General features: G+C 42.0%; 1 protein-coding gene across 1 annotated transcript; it reads right to left on the reverse strand.

The window, feature by feature from the left end:
- Positions 1 to 88: 88 nt before the first annotated feature.
- mapk15 (mitogen-activated protein kinase 15) lies at positions 89 to 15141 on the reverse strand. The gene is made up of 14 exons (XM_021572598.3): positions 14332 to 15141; positions 12650 to 12748; positions 12318 to 12347; positions 11254 to 11344; positions 8702 to 8832; positions 8356 to 8519; positions 7358 to 7497; positions 7150 to 7207; positions 6890 to 7027; positions 6222 to 6327; positions 2147 to 2492; positions 1820 to 1953; positions 1137 to 1289; positions 89 to 841 (listed from the first exon to the last, which is right to left on the reverse strand). Exons 1-14 carry the CDS (start codon positions 14398 to 14400, stop codon positions 647 to 649), a joined length of 1854 nt encoding a protein of 617 aa, XP_021428273.1. The 5' UTR covers positions 14401 to 15141; the 3' UTR covers positions 89 to 646.
- Between the last annotated feature and the right edge of the window lie 261 nt (positions 15142 to 15402).

A 15402-nucleotide genomic window follows, 5' to 3' on the forward strand; every position in this document is an offset into this window, starting at 1 on the left:
TTGGGTGTCAGCGTCCTACCTTTACAATAAACAGAGTGGTGTGTACTGTACTACCCATGAATATAAAACACACATTTTTAAAAGAAAGTAGTCACAATTGCTTTTTAATATGAAACCACAGGTTTGTTTTACATACATCAACTGTCAACATTTATTTTACTGTGTTGGAAGCACCATTTTGCATTAAAGTATATTGAATTTGCTTGCCAGGAAATTATGGCTAAAATAGTTATTTACTTATACACAACATTACAAATGTTCCATTTTACAAAAGTATTGCCTGACTCAATTGACATACATTTACACTGCTATGTCTTGTTCCCTCTAGTCTAGTATAAAGCATTTCGGTGTAAAACACTTGCACATTTAGTTACATTAAACTAAGGCTCCATAGTCCCCATTTCCCAACATGACATTATTTCATGAAGAAAATGGGGTTAAATTGACTGTGTTAAATCATTGCCACTTTACTCCATGGATTTCCATCTCCATGGTTACTTCAATCTGTGCTGCTGAACTTTTATGTCTTGGAATAATATTTCTCCCCCAACTTTCCAGTAGCCAATATCTCCCTGTTCCCTGTCACCTTGTCTCTTGCCCAGTCTGATGTCGGACAGTGTCCCATACATCCAGCATAGTGTGGTGGTTACTGGTGGTGTCGACTCCTCATAAGGTTGTCCAGTTCTGTCTTGTTGATGGTGCCGTAAGCCTGAGAGTAGCTGCCTAGTTTGGCACGGGGATCCCCGGCAGCCGCCATGTTGGCGTTACACTGGAAAACCTTCTTACTGAACCTGGGAGGAGCGGGCCGTGCCTCTCGTGACTGAGACTGGGACCGCTGGTTCTATATTTACCCCCCAAAAGGACCAGATGGAGAGAAAATCTGGGTTAGAGGGGGAGATTTAAAAATGTTATGAGGGTAAATATGGGACAATACAAGTCCTGTCCAATAACAAGAAGTAGTAGGATTCACTCCACAGCAGCTGAGTTCCCTGTTCCCAACAGGGTGATAATGAAAGAGTGGGAAAGGACATTATAGAAGATGATTTATGTATGGCATTGACATAAAACCTTAATAGTGACAGCAGCAACAGTATATGAGATCATAGAGTATGACCTTGTTAATATAGCCCACTCACCAGGTGTGCAGAGGTGACACACATCCCTGAGGACACAGAGGGATCGTCTCTGCGGACAAGTGGGTTGTTCTGAGGGTGGGAGAGGGTCAGGGAGAAGGAACGGGTACGGCTGACAGGGGCTGAGCGACCGCGCTGCAGAATCTGCTCCATAGACTGACAGATGGGGAGAGAGACATTATTACATATCTTTTCCCCCCATGCATTGTATATTTTTCACTGGACACTGCAAATAACTTGTGCTGTGTAGTGATCATCAACACAATGTTTGATAGATCAAGAGTCTCTGTCTAATACATTTAACTAAAACATGCTCGTCTATCCAGTAATCTGTATTTTAGATATTCAAGGTGTCCACTGAATGTTGCTAGACCTCAGTCTGAATTGTGTGTAGTTTAATCCATTCCATTGTATTCTGGTATTAACAAGTGACGCTGCAACTAATCACTGAAGATCCTAGAACAAGGATCAAGGACACACTGATTACTTGCACAAACGCATACGGTACACATATTACATCATGTATCTTAAGAGGATATAAACTGGGTAATTTATTCTGCAACAATCTTTTTGATTTGTTGCTGATTATTGTTCCCACTTGAATTGTATTAAACATGATTTATTGCATCTGTTGTAACTGAACTCTTTCCTGGGATCTGAGTTTTTCCTATAGCTGTGGTACTTACAACAGTGTTGCGAATAGCGCCCTCTGCTGGCGGTACAGTTACATTTTCATTACTCATCTGTCCCTCCAGTTCCCTGCTGGCAGTACCGGAGCGAAAATAGTGAGGTGGTCCAGCCAGATTTCGAACAAAACCATCTGCATGAGAGAAATATAAGATAGTATGTGTCTGTGTGTATGAAGTATGAAGGTGTGTGAATATGGGGGACCAAATCAAATAAAAATGTATTTGTCACTTACCATGAAATGCTTACATACAAGCCCGGAGGGGATGGCTGCTGTTTTACCGCCTCCTAAACAATTGTGCAATTTTGTGTGTTAGTGTACTCACTGGCAACGTGTGTGATGGGATTATATGTAGTCTTTCCCATGACGGGGCTAGCTGCAGGGCTGGACCTCTCCAGGGACGGCTGGGTGGACACAGGTACTGGTGTAGGTACGGTGATAACTGGACGAGCAGCCTGGTGTTCTGTCTTATCATGAGGGGATTTAACACTAAGGTCCCCTCCACCATTACCAGACACTGGCTCCGGCCCTCCTTTGTCCTTCCCAGTGGGCCTTTCCCTCCCACGGTCTCCACTGTCACACCCAGACCCTGACCTTGAGACAGGCTCCTCTTTCTTCCTCGGCATTACATGACGTGGCATTCTCCTTGTGGTCCTCTTTTCTAGAATCATCTTCACAGGACAGATGAAAGTCACAATATCTACAATCATTTTTATCTGTCATTCATTCATTCAGTCCTGAACACCTGTCTCATGTTCTATGTTTGGTTCGCTTACGGTGGACCATTACTGCACATCGTATATAGACTTGTTTATACTGTATTATTGATTGTATGTTTGTTTTACTCCATGTGTAACTCTGTGTCGTTGTATCTGTCGAACTGCTTTGCTTTATCTTGGCCAGGTCGCAATTGTAAATGAGAACTTGTTCTCAACTTGCCTACCTGGTTAAATAAAGATGAAATAAAAAATAAAAAAACTGCCAAGTTTTTAACAGTTACTAATACAGTGTTAAAAAAATTCCTTTCAGGGGATTATGACTGTGTGTATATACACTGCTCAAAAAAATAAAGGGAAAACTTAAACAACACAATGTAACTCCAAGTCAATCACACTTCTGTGAAATCAAACTGTCCACTTAGGAAGCAACACTGATTGACAATACATTTCACATGCTTTTGTGCAAATGGAATAGACAACAGGTGGAAATTATAGGCAATTAGCAAGACACCCCCAATAAAGGAGTGGTTCTGCAGGTGGTGACCACAGACCACTTCTCAGTTCCTATGCTTCCTGGCTGATGTTTTGGTCACTTTTTAATGCTGGCGGTGCTATCACTCTAGTGGTAGCATGAGACGGAGTCTACAACCCACACAAGTGGCTCAGGTAGTGCAGCTCATCCAGGATGGCACATCAATGCGAGCTGTGGCAAGAAGGTTTGCGGTGTCTGTCAGCGTAGTGTCCAGAGCATGGAGGCGCTACCAGGAGACAAGCCAGTACATCAGGAGACGTGGAGGAGGCCGTAGGAGGGCAACAACCCAGCAGCAGGACCGCTACCTCCGCCTTTGTGCAAGGAGGACCAGGAGGAGCACTGCCAGAGCCCTGCAAAATGACCTCCAGCAGGCCACAAATGTGCATGTGTCTGCTCAAACTGTCAGAAACAGACTCCATGAGGGTGGTATGAGGGCCCGACGTCCACAGGTGGGGGTTGTGCTTATAGCCCAACACTGTGCAGGACGTTTGGCATTTGCCAGAGAACACCAAGATTGGCAAATTCGCCACTGGCGCCTTGTGCTCTCACAGATGAAAGCAGGTTCACACTGAGCACATGTGACAGACGTGACAGAGTCTGGAGATGCCGTGGAGAACGTTCTGCTGCTTGCAACATCCTCCAGCATGACCGGTTTGGCGGTGGGTCAGTCATGGTGTGGGGTGGCATCTCTTTGGGGGGGCCACACAGCACAGCACAGCCCCCCATGTGCTCGCCAGAGGTATCCTGACTGCCATTAGGTACCGAGATGAGATCCTCAGACCCCTTGTGGGACCATATGCTGGTGCGGTTGGCCCTGGGTTCCTCCTAATGCAAGACAATGCTAGACCTCATGTGGCTGGAGTGTGTCAGCAGTTCCTGCAAGAGGAAGGCATTGATGCTATGGACTGGCCCGCCCGTTCCCCAGACCTGAATCCAATTGAGCACATCTGGGAAATCATGTCTCGCTCCATCCACCAACGCCACGTTGCACCACAGACTGTTCAGGAGTTGGCGGATGCTTTAGTTCAGGTCTGGGAGGAGATTCCTCAGGAGACCATCCGCCACCTCATCAGGAGCATGCCCAGGCGTTGTAGGGAGGTCATAGCTGACAAGGTACAAATCTGTCGTTCTGCCCCTGAACAGGCAGTTAACCCACTGTTCCTAGGCCGTCATTGAAAATAAGAATGTGTTCTTAACTGACTTGCCGAGTTAAATAAAGGTAAAATAAATAAATAAAATAAATACAGGCACGTGGAGGCCACACACACTACTGAGCCTCATTTTGACTTGTTTTAAGGACATTACATCAAAGTTGGATCAGCCTGTAGTGTGGTTTTCCACTTTAATTTTGAGTGTGACTCCAAATCCAGACCTCCATGGGTTGATAAATTTGATTTCCATTGATAATTTTTGTGTGATTTTGTTGTCAGCACATTCAACTATGTAAAGACAAAACTATTTAATAAGAATATTTCATTCATTCAGATCTAGGATGTGTTATTTTAGTGTTCCCTTTATTTTTTTGAGCAGTGTATATACAGTGGGGCAAAAAAGTATTTAGTTAGCCACCAATTGTGCAAGTTCTCCCACTTAAAAATATGAGAGGCCTATAAATTTCATCATAGGTACACTTCAACTATGACAGACAAAATGAGAAAAAAAATCCAGAAAATCACATTGTAGGATTTTTAATTAATTTATTTGCAAATTATGGTGGAAAATAAGTATTTGGTCAATAACAAAAGTTTATCTCAATACTTTATTGGCAATGGCAGAGGTCAAACGTTTTCTGTAAGCCTTCACAAGGTTTTCACACACTGTTGCTGGTATTTTGGCCCTTTCCTCCATGCAGATCTCCTCTAGAGCAGTGATGTTTTGGGGCTGTTGCTGGGCAACACAGACTTTCAACTCCCTCCAAAGATTTTCTATGGGGTTGAGATCTGGAGACTGGCTAGGCCACTCCAGGACCTTGAAATGCTTCTTACGAAGCCACTCCTTCGTTGCCCGGGCGGTGTGTTTGGGATCATTGTCATGCTGAAAGACCCAGCCACGTTTCATCTTCAATGCCCTTGCTGATGGAAGGAGGTTTTCACTCAAAATCTCACGATACATGGCCCCATTCATTCTTTCCTTTACACGGATTAGTCGTCCTGGTCCCTTCGCAGAAAAACAGCCCCAAAGCATGATGTTTCCACCCCCATGCTTCACAGTAGGTATGGTGTTCTTTGGATGCAACTCAGCATTCTTTGTCCTCCAAACACGACGAGTTGAGTTTTTACCAAAAAGTTATATTTTGGTGTCATCTGACATTCTCCCAATCTCCTTCTGGATCATCCAAATGCTCTATAGCAAACTTCAGACGGGCCTGTACATGTACTGGCTTAAGCAGGGGGACACGTCTGGCACTGCAGGATTTGAGTCCCTGGTGGCGTAGTGTGTTACTGATGGTAGGCTTTGTTACTTTGGTCCCAGCTCTCTGCAGGTCATTCACTAGGTCCCCCCGTGTGGTTCTGGGATTTTTGCTCACCGTTCTTGTGATCATTTTGACCCCACGGGGTGAGATCTTGCGTGAAGCCCCAGATCGAGGGAGATTATCAGTGGTCTTGTATGTCTTCCATTTCCTAATAATTGCTCCCACAGTTGATTTCTTCAAACCAAGCTGCTTACCTATTGCAGATTCAGTCTTCCCAGCCTGGTGCAGGTCTACAATTTTGTTTCTGGTGTCGTTTGACAGCTCTTTGGTCTTGGCCATAGTGGAGTTTGGAGTGTGACTGTTTGAAGTTGTGGACAGGTGTCTTTTATACTGATAACAAGTTCAAACAGGTGCCATTAATACAGGTAACGAGTGGAGGACAGAGGAGCCTCTAAAGAAGAAGTTACAGGTCTGTGAGAGCCAGAAATCTTGCTTGTTTGTGGATTTCTTTTTCTCATTTTGTCTGTCATAGTTGAAGTGTACCTATGATGAAAATTACAGGCCTCTCATCTTTTTAAGTGGGAGAACTTGCACAATTGGTGGCCGACTAAATACTTTTTTGCCCCACTGCATGCATGTATACATGTATACACACACACACACACACACACACACACACACACAGTCATAATGAGACAGGTGTTCAGTTCATCATCCTCTCTCCCCTCAGTATTACCTCATACAGTTTATTACGGTACTGAACCACCGACAACTGGACATCATCATCCACAGGCAGGATCACATCAGAGTCCAGACCTGGCTCCTTGGCTGGGTTGTGGAATCTCCAGTGACATGAAGAGGAAAAACGTGAAGATGACAGCGCAACACAAATAGATGTATCCATTGTTAAATCCAAGACTAGCCATGCATACTGACTTAACAAATCGCACTACTCAGTAAAATTGTAACATAAACAAACAAAACGGAAAACACTTTGGTTGTATCCCGAACGGCACACTATTCCCAATATAGGGACCCTGGTCAAAAGTAGTGCACTATGTAGGGAACAGGGTGCCATTTAGGAATCAGCCTACATACTGTATATATTAACATGCCTGAACATAAACCCTTTGTTTATAACAGAAATTATCAGCATTGGCATCACTAGAGGATTCACGCATTATGTCATCAAATAGCTTTGCTTGCTCTTTGGGCTAAAGGCTGGGTTACTCTAAAGCTCCTAGTGACAACTGCTGATTTAAAAAGGACTTCATAAAACACATTTGACTGGACATGATTGATAACCATGTATGAAATGGATGCTGGAGCACAAAAGCCTATATAAAGCTCCTATAAAGCACATTGCACTACATTTTAATGTATGAGATGTGCTGTATAATGTACCTGGAGACATAGAGGTGCTGCAGGGCCTGCTCAGCGGTCAGCCTCTTGTCTGGGTTGAACACCAGCAGGCGACGCACCAGGTCTAGGGCATCTGGGGGCACCGACGATTGCAGAAGATCCTCTAGAGGCACCTGGGGCCTGGACACAGACAAACACAGTGCAGCGCAGTGAATACATGTCTACAAATGTCTAGACAGCTGACTCAGCACCTTTAAATAGTTTACTTCTGTTGGACCCAGTAGATTTCCACTATGACTTACTTCAGTAGCATCCTCTGAATCACAGAGGCACCATACTCAGATCTGATCGAAAGTACGTCTGAAAAAAAAAAATCACAAATCACTACTAAGGTAATGATCAGTTGGTCAGTTAGGGGAATAACAACTTGATTCCTACAACTAGTGCTCAACAACCAAATAGCACACTAGTAATGATCTGTGAACCCTGCAGCGAGGACTTAATACTCACCCTCTGGGCTAGGGTGTGGAATTGCACTCATGATTTTCTCTATCTGGTTGATGGTGGAAGTTCCAGGGAAAAGGGGCTGCCCAAGTAGCATCTCTCCTAGGATACAACCTATACTCCACATGTCTACCCCCTTTGTGTATCTGTAGAAGAAATCAAAGAATTTTCATGGACTGACTTCCAATATGCAGGTTTCTGCATGGCTACTACTTACTCACAAAGTACATTGATGTCGCAAAAGGGCAACTAATTTTAACACTACAAACTTACAATAATAATATTTCATTTGTACAGCGCATTTCTCACCCTCAGCCCACATCATTTTCAATGGCAGAGAGAGAGAAAGAGATAAACATATACATTAAAAAGTTGAGAAAAAAAAAATATATATTTTTTTCCTCCACTTTTTAATGTATATGTTTATATATATATATATACTTCATATTCATCATCTCCAGCTCCACCCTCAACATCAACATGTGAAAATGGCGCTTTTCTATGTTTGGTAGTAATATTTCCAATGACGTCATCTAATTTAACCAATTATGGATGTGTGCATTTCACCTTATATATATATATATATATATATATATATATATATTTTTTTTTTTTATAATATTTTTTTTATAAGGTGAAATGCACACATCCATACAAAACAAAATGGCTGCATCCATAAACTTGGATTAGCTAACACAACGTGCCATTGGAACACAGGAGTGATGGTTGCTGATAATGGGCCTCTGTTCGCCTATGTAGATATTCCATTAAAAACAAATCTGCCGTTTCCAGCTACAATAGTCATTTACAATGTCTACACTGTATTTCTGATCAATCTGATGTTATTTTAATGGACAAAAAAAGTGTTTTTCTTTCAAAGACAAGGACATTTCTAAGTGACCCCAAACTTTTGAACGGTAGTGTAGTGTAGTGTAGTGTAGTGTAGTGTATATATATTCAAGCCTAAAGGAATGGCTCAGATACTTGGGCAAAGTAGGCCGTACCTTGAGGAACCCAGCAGGATCTCAGGAGCTCTGTACCACCGCGTCGCCACGTACTCTGTCAGCGCCGGGTTCCCAGCATCCTCCTGGATCTGGCAGAGAGACCTCGCTAAACCGAAGTCACAAAGTTTCACAAAGCAATCCGTGTCAAGTAGAATATTGGAGGGCTGTGGGAAGAGAAAACTCAATTCAATCATGTCATCAAAATAGTTATTCTCCAGATAAACAAAAGAAGAATTGGATAGCATCACCCATACTGGTGGCACCAGCACATCTGCAAATGCAATAATGTCATAATCTCAATATGCACAGTTCTTAGTACATTGACACTTTAACCATTGTACTGTACCTTCTGGTCTCTGTGGATGACATTGCCTGAGTGCAGGTATTTGGTGGCCTTGAGGAGTTGATGCATGACATAGCGTTTATGGATGTCTTTCAGCAGGTTGCCTTTCTTTATCACCGCATGCAGGTCGGTGTCTGCAACACAAAGGTGGTAAAAACACTAATAACCAACAGGAATCGTAACCAAATTATATCATCCAGAATTGAACATTCATTCATACCACACTTAGAATAATGACACTTTGAAAACACCTTTCCACAAACACACAATGAACCACAAACACAAGATTAATTTAGCAGTCAAGTGAAGGACAAATCAGACATGTCACGTTTCCCATAAACAATCTACGCACTCCTGCAGTGACCCCAAAATGTTAGCAAGTGTGGCAGTGGGCGAATGCCAGGGGCACCAGGTGCAGTGATGCGGGTCCACACACTAAGAGATTAGACTGCAGGGAACAGAGAGAAGTCCAATATGTGGACTCAGCATGCATAGTAGGCAGCCAAGAGGAGAGGAGCCCTCCCCCATCACCCTTTCCTCTGGTGCCAGGTTTAAACTGCTGAATAACCTTGCAGCTTGCCTGCCTGCATTCTTTGTGCTGTTATTTTAAAATGGCCGACCCAATCAAATTTAGCACAGGGTAGGTGGCCAATAATAAATACTGTGGCAAAGCCTTGAAAGTGTATTTTTGTAGGCATCAGGGTGATTTACACAATCAAGTTGTCAATGCAAGCATCCTGCATGTACAGTACCAGTCAAAAGTTTGGACACACCTACTCATTTAAGGGTTTTTCTTTATTTTTACTATTTTCTACATTGTAGAATAATAGTGAAGACATCAACACTATCAAATAACACATGGAATCATGTAGTAACCCAAAAAGTGTTAAACAAATCAAAATATATTTTAGATTATTCAAAGTAGCCACCCTTTGCACACTCTTGGCATTCTCTCAACCAGCTTCATGAGGAATGCTTTTCCAAATGTCTTGAAGGAGTTCCCACATATGCTGAGCACTTGTTGGGTGATTTTCCTTCACTCTGCGGTCCAACTCATCCCAAACCATCTCAATTGGGTTGAGGTCGGGTGATTGTGGAGGCCAGGTCATCTGATGCAGCACTCCATAATTCTCCTTCTTGGTCAAATAGCCCTTACACAGCCTGGAGGTGTGTTTTGGGTCATTGTCCTGTTGAAAAACAAATGATAGTCCCACTAAGTACAAACCACATGGGATGGCATATCGCTGCAGAATGCTGTGGTATCCATGCTGGTTAAGTGTGCCTTGAATTCTAAATAAATCACAAACAGTGTCACTAGCAAAGCACCCCCACACCACCTCCATGCCTCACAGTGGGAACCACACATGAGGAGATCATCTATTCACCTACTCTGCATCTCACATGGAGGTTGGAACCAAAAATATCAAAGGACAGATTTACACCAGTCTAATGTCCATTGCTCGTGTTTCTTGACCCAAGCAAGTCTCTTCTTATTATTGGTGTCCTTTAGTAGTGGTTTCTTTGCAGCAATTCGACCATGAAGGCCTGATTCACGCAGTCTCCTCTGAACAGTTGATGTTGAGATGTGTCTGTTACTTGAACTCTGTGAAGCATTTATTTGGGCTGCAATCTGAGGTGCAGTTAACTCTAATAACTTGTCCTCTGCAGCAGAGGTAACTCTGAGTCTTCCTTTCCTGTGGCGGTCCTCATGAGAGCCAGTTTCCTCATAGCGCTGATGGTTTTTGTGACTGCACTTGAAGTAACTTTCAAAATTCTTGACATTTTCCAGATTGGCTGATCTTCATGTCTTAAAGGGGCGGCAGGTAGCCTTGTGGTTAGAGCGTTGGGCCTGTAACCGAAAGGTTGCTGGATCGAATCCCCGAGCTGACAAGGTACAAATCTGTCCTCTGCCCTTGAACAAGGCAGTTAACCCACTGTTCCCCGGTAGGCCGTCATTGTAAATAAGAATTTATTCTTAACTGACTTGCCTAGTTAAATAAAGGTTACATTTAAAAACAATTAAAATAACTTACAAGTAATGATGGACTGTTGTTTCTCTTTGCCATAATATATGGACTTTTACCACCCCTACCATGTCACAACACAAATGCATTAAGAAGGAAAGAAATTCCACAAATTAACAAGGCACACCTGTTAATTTAAATGCATTCCAGGTGACTACCTCCTGAAGCTGGTTGAGAGAATGCCAAGAGTATGCAAAGCTGTCATCAAGGCGGGTGGCTACTTTGAATAACCTCAAATATTTTTTGATTTGATTAACACTTTTTTGTTTACTACATGATTCCATGTGTGTTATTTCATAGTTTTGATGTCTTCCCTATTATCTACAATGTAGAAAATAGTACAAATAAAGAAAAACCCTGGAATGAGTACAGTGGTCCACAGTGTCCAAACATTTGACTGGTACTATATATCTGTTATTACCAAATAGGCATTTTATATGATACCATCTCACATATCACCACATTCCTCAAGTGAAATCAAATTCATATTCAAAATGGATGTAAACAGATAATGCACATAAGAGTCCTCACCCATGTATTCAAAGACCAGGTAAATATCTTTGTCATTTTGAGCTCTGATGACATTGAGCAGTTTGACGATGTTGGCATGATCTCCAAACTCCTGCAGGGAGAAATACATAACAATTTAGATAACGCGCGCGGACACACACACACACACGCACGCACGCACGCGCACGCGCGCACGCACGCACGCGCACACACACACACACACACACACAGAATTGAGTGAAATCAGTGTTAAGACTGCAAATCTTCTTAGGGATAGTGACATAACCAACACCACCTAGACTGTTCTTAATGTTTAGATGCGTTGTTATGTAAACCCTCTCCACTATGGTGCCAGTGTTTCTGTGGGAGATGGCAATAGCTGATTATGGACACTGACACACAGTTTATGGACTTGGCCTCTGTTTTTCCTGGCCGCAGAGGATGGGAACAAAAACTGACCACACTGTTTTCTTTTCCCTGTGTGACCAGTTTTCTGTTCACTTTCAATAGGTCAGAATATATGGCCACCCTATGGATGATTAACTAAGCACCAAATCACACTGCAAACTGTCCACAATACTTTTAGTAGTCTCTTTAAAATGGTACAGGTGTTGTATCTGTGAACCTGGACTAAGGCTTCTGTTCAACTATAGAATAAACTAAACAAAACTGTCTCTGTCTGGACTACTAGTCTTTAGCATATGGAATTATTTTATGCATTAATTTCAAAACAATGCCATAAAAATGTTCATGTCCATTTTGTTATATGTAATCTCTGCTGGACAGGCTAAATTTATGTGAGATTTTCGGTACTAGGTTGCCCAGATTATGTTAAACACAATTTTAGATACAACAGTTCAGCACTTGGCAGGGTCTAATCAGCATCAAGGAGTCTTCCTGAAAAGCAGGAGCCATCTGGAGTTTACATTACGGTGTGCAAACACGGTCCCAGTGTACACAGCAACATGACCAGTCCACTCAGGCTATATACACCAGCTGGCTGCGGTTGGGCTCCATTTCAAACCATTGAACCACTCACTTAAATTTTCCAATTGTTGCTAACTGAAATAGATATTCATTCTTACCTGAAGAAACATGATTTCTCTGAATGTCCTCTGTGGAGAAAAAAAGAACATTGGGAAGACGTAGGAAAGGCCAAAGTCATTTTAATTGACAATCTATTTATTTAATCATTAACGGACTAAATGAAACAAGTTGTTTGAGAACCCCTGGCCCTTACAGTATCGCCATAAAATTATAATTAGATATAGTCAAGGTTGTTGAACAGGGACTTTTTTGTTACGCTCCTCAAACTTTCACAACATATATTAAGATATATCTCTGTAGCGACATCTACTTAGTGGCAGATAAAACTAGTAGCCAATGTCAATGACCAATATCATCATGTATCACAAACCTGGGCATCAGTCCTATTCCTAAAGGCATCAAATATTTTCTTTACAGCCACAACTTCTCCTGTCTGTCTGTCCACAGCCTTCCATACAATCCCATATGCCTGGACACAGAGTGGATAAAGAGATACAAAACAGATAGTGAATCATTATCAGGATTAAAAGGTAAAACAAAACAGCCACAGGACTGTAGTTGAGCCCTAAGATAAACTCAAAGCACAATATTGGAAACACAGGGAAGTAGAGTGGAAAGTAAGGAAAGAAAACGTTCTAGGGAGCGATTACTAAGCACTTTTAGAGTCAGCAGCACACCGAGGAGAGGTGACTGGTTATGACATCAATGGGTGAGAAGAAGAGAAGACATAATCAGGGAACACTAGACACTGGTCCCTCTGGCGTCAGTGACTTCCTGCTTAGCGAGCATAGCAAGGCTAACTTTAATACCGTCAGACAGACTGAAAACTGGGGAAATAAGGTTATTCAAGGAAGACTTTTGCGGGAAAGTTACAGTCTTGGAACTTATAATGGTACTCTTGGTATTGTAACCTAGGAATAGTGCCCAACAACAGCACATCGGTTTTTCCCCCCCTTTGGGTAAAATTGAATTGTAGTAAACGTGCCGAAAGCGCACTCCACAGCTAGCTTGAAATGTTGCCGATGGAGCTATCCAATTGGTGCCTTTTGTATAGCTCAAACAGTTGGTACGTTGTCAAGGAGGAGGGTCACATGTGTTTGCGAGAATACGATCACTGGTTCGAGTATGGTATGGGGGCAGGGACAGTGGAGGAAGACTTACTGTGAGCAGCACACTGATGTCAGTTTCATTACTGTATTATTGACTGTATGTTTGTTTATTCCATGTGCAACTCTGTGTTGTTATATGTGTCAAACTGCTTTGCTTTATCTTGGCCAGGTCACAATTGTAAATGAAAACTTGTTCTCAACTAGCCTACCTGCTTAAATAAAGGTGAAATAAAAAAATGAACACCTGTGTAATAGGACCCATGGCCTCCCCTCAAGGGAAGTTTCTAGGTAGTATTGTGTGACGCATCTACATGACTCAACAGTTTGCCACCTGGCACTATACAGTTCAGAGATACAATAAGCATCAGGGAGGCTAGATCTAGCACATGGTGAGACTCTCATTGTTTTGTCAAGAGAAAGAAAACATTTCTTCCATTATCCTATGTCTGGGGAAAAAACAAAACAAAAGCTTTGGACTGAAAGAAATGTCTTGTCCTGAAAAAATGTATAATCCTCCAGTTTATGACATCAGTATTCACAGACACAAAGTTTGGGGAATTTTAAGAATTGTTCTTAAAGGAATGACTAGGGAGGTAAACGTAAAAAGTAGCAATGTGTGTAATTCAATGACTATTTCTATAAAATAAAATGGATTTCAAAAGCGACCACTTGTTCTTTGTATTTATTTGCTTGACAGCAGTGAGTGTGCAATTTATATATATACTTTTTATTAATTTACCTTTATTTATCTTGGCAAGTCAGTTAATAAGAACAAATTCTTATTTACAATCACGGCCTACCCCAAACCTGGACGTCGCTGGGCCAATTGTGCGCCGCCCTATGGGACTTAATTACCGCCGGATGTGTCTGTCACTCATGAGTTTGACTTTCACAAATGTTTTCCCCAGAACTATAAAAACTGGGGACAGACAAAATTACTTACCCCTTTTCCAAGTCTTTTCTTTATTTCATATTTCATGGAAATATGATCCTCCACTTCCGTGACGTTCATCCTAATTCTTTGTTTAGTTAACTCTTATGCAATGTTTTTCATTCCTTTTTGGTAATTACAAAGTAACAGTCAGCCACAAGTAGAAATTCTGCAAGGAAACACTTGAATCATCTGTTTTCAGAACGTTCTTGATCAAGGCAACAATGTATCAACTTCCTTTTCAGCTGCAATCTCCATATGAGTACACAATTTTTTTAACACCTTTCGTTTGAAGGTGTTGTTGAATGTAAACAGTTAGTTAAATACAAAATCACGATTCATGTGTTGTTGTTTGGCAGCCGGTTCTGCTTGCAGCAGCGCGCTAACTAGCTTCTTTGAACTTCTGCGCTAATGTTGAATGGTTATTGATCAATCACTGTCGTTGCCCACCGATACATTCCTAAACAAATATCTCCCTCCCGAAAATTACCGATGTCTTCTTTGAAAGTTCTGAAACAGTCCGGTTCAAGGATATCGGCGACAGGTGTTGATTGCTGGATACAAACAAGCATATCGGTTCGTTTCGTAATTGTTTGTCGTCCTGGAGACGCAACTATACGCTGCTGTACGGTTTCCGAAGTCAAAATGTACTATATCGTAACAATTAATGAAGAAAAAAATATATATTTTTGGTCTTAATTTAAGGTTAGGCATTAGGTTACCAGTGTGGTTAAATTCACGATTAAAATAACTTTTTAATTAGATCAATTGTAGAAGTAGGCGGGATTTATGACTTTGTCGCTGTGGTAACTAGTGACAACCGTTCCAAAAGCTTTTAAAGGAGCCGTATGCTTTATTTTATGAATCGATAAGTGGGATGCACTGTTGAGCGCTACATCCCGAGGGGTTCGTGCTGACTGTACGGAGATTGTGACAGCCGGTTAAACGGCAACCCTTGAGATGGCAAGAACAAGATGTACGGATAAGGATATGGTTTGTTAAAGAAGAATGGTAGAAAGTATAAAACAGAGTGAGCTGAAGACAGGAGGAGAAATGGAAGTGAATGAGGTCGACGTATCAGAT

The sequence above is a fragment of the Oncorhynchus mykiss genome, chromosome 18 (assembly GCF_057628025.1).
Source record: "Oncorhynchus mykiss isolate SJ-2025 chromosome 18, ASM5762802v1, whole genome shotgun sequence".
Lineage (NCBI taxonomy): Eukaryota > Metazoa > Chordata > Actinopteri > Salmoniformes > Salmonidae > Oncorhynchus > Oncorhynchus mykiss.

Coding starts and splice junctions, on each gene's coding strand:
- mapk15 (XM_021572598.3), bottom strand. CDS start 14,400: ATGAACGTCACGGAAGTGGAGGATCATATTTCCATGAAATATGAAATA. Junction 7,028..7,149: donor ATTCAGAGGATGCTACTGAA/GTAAGTCATAGT, acceptor GTCTGTGTCCAG/GCCCCAGGTGCCTCTAGAGG. Junction 6,328..6,889: donor CAGCACCTCTATGTCTCCAG/GTACATTATACA, acceptor ATGTCACTGGAG/ATTCCACAACCCAGCCAAGG.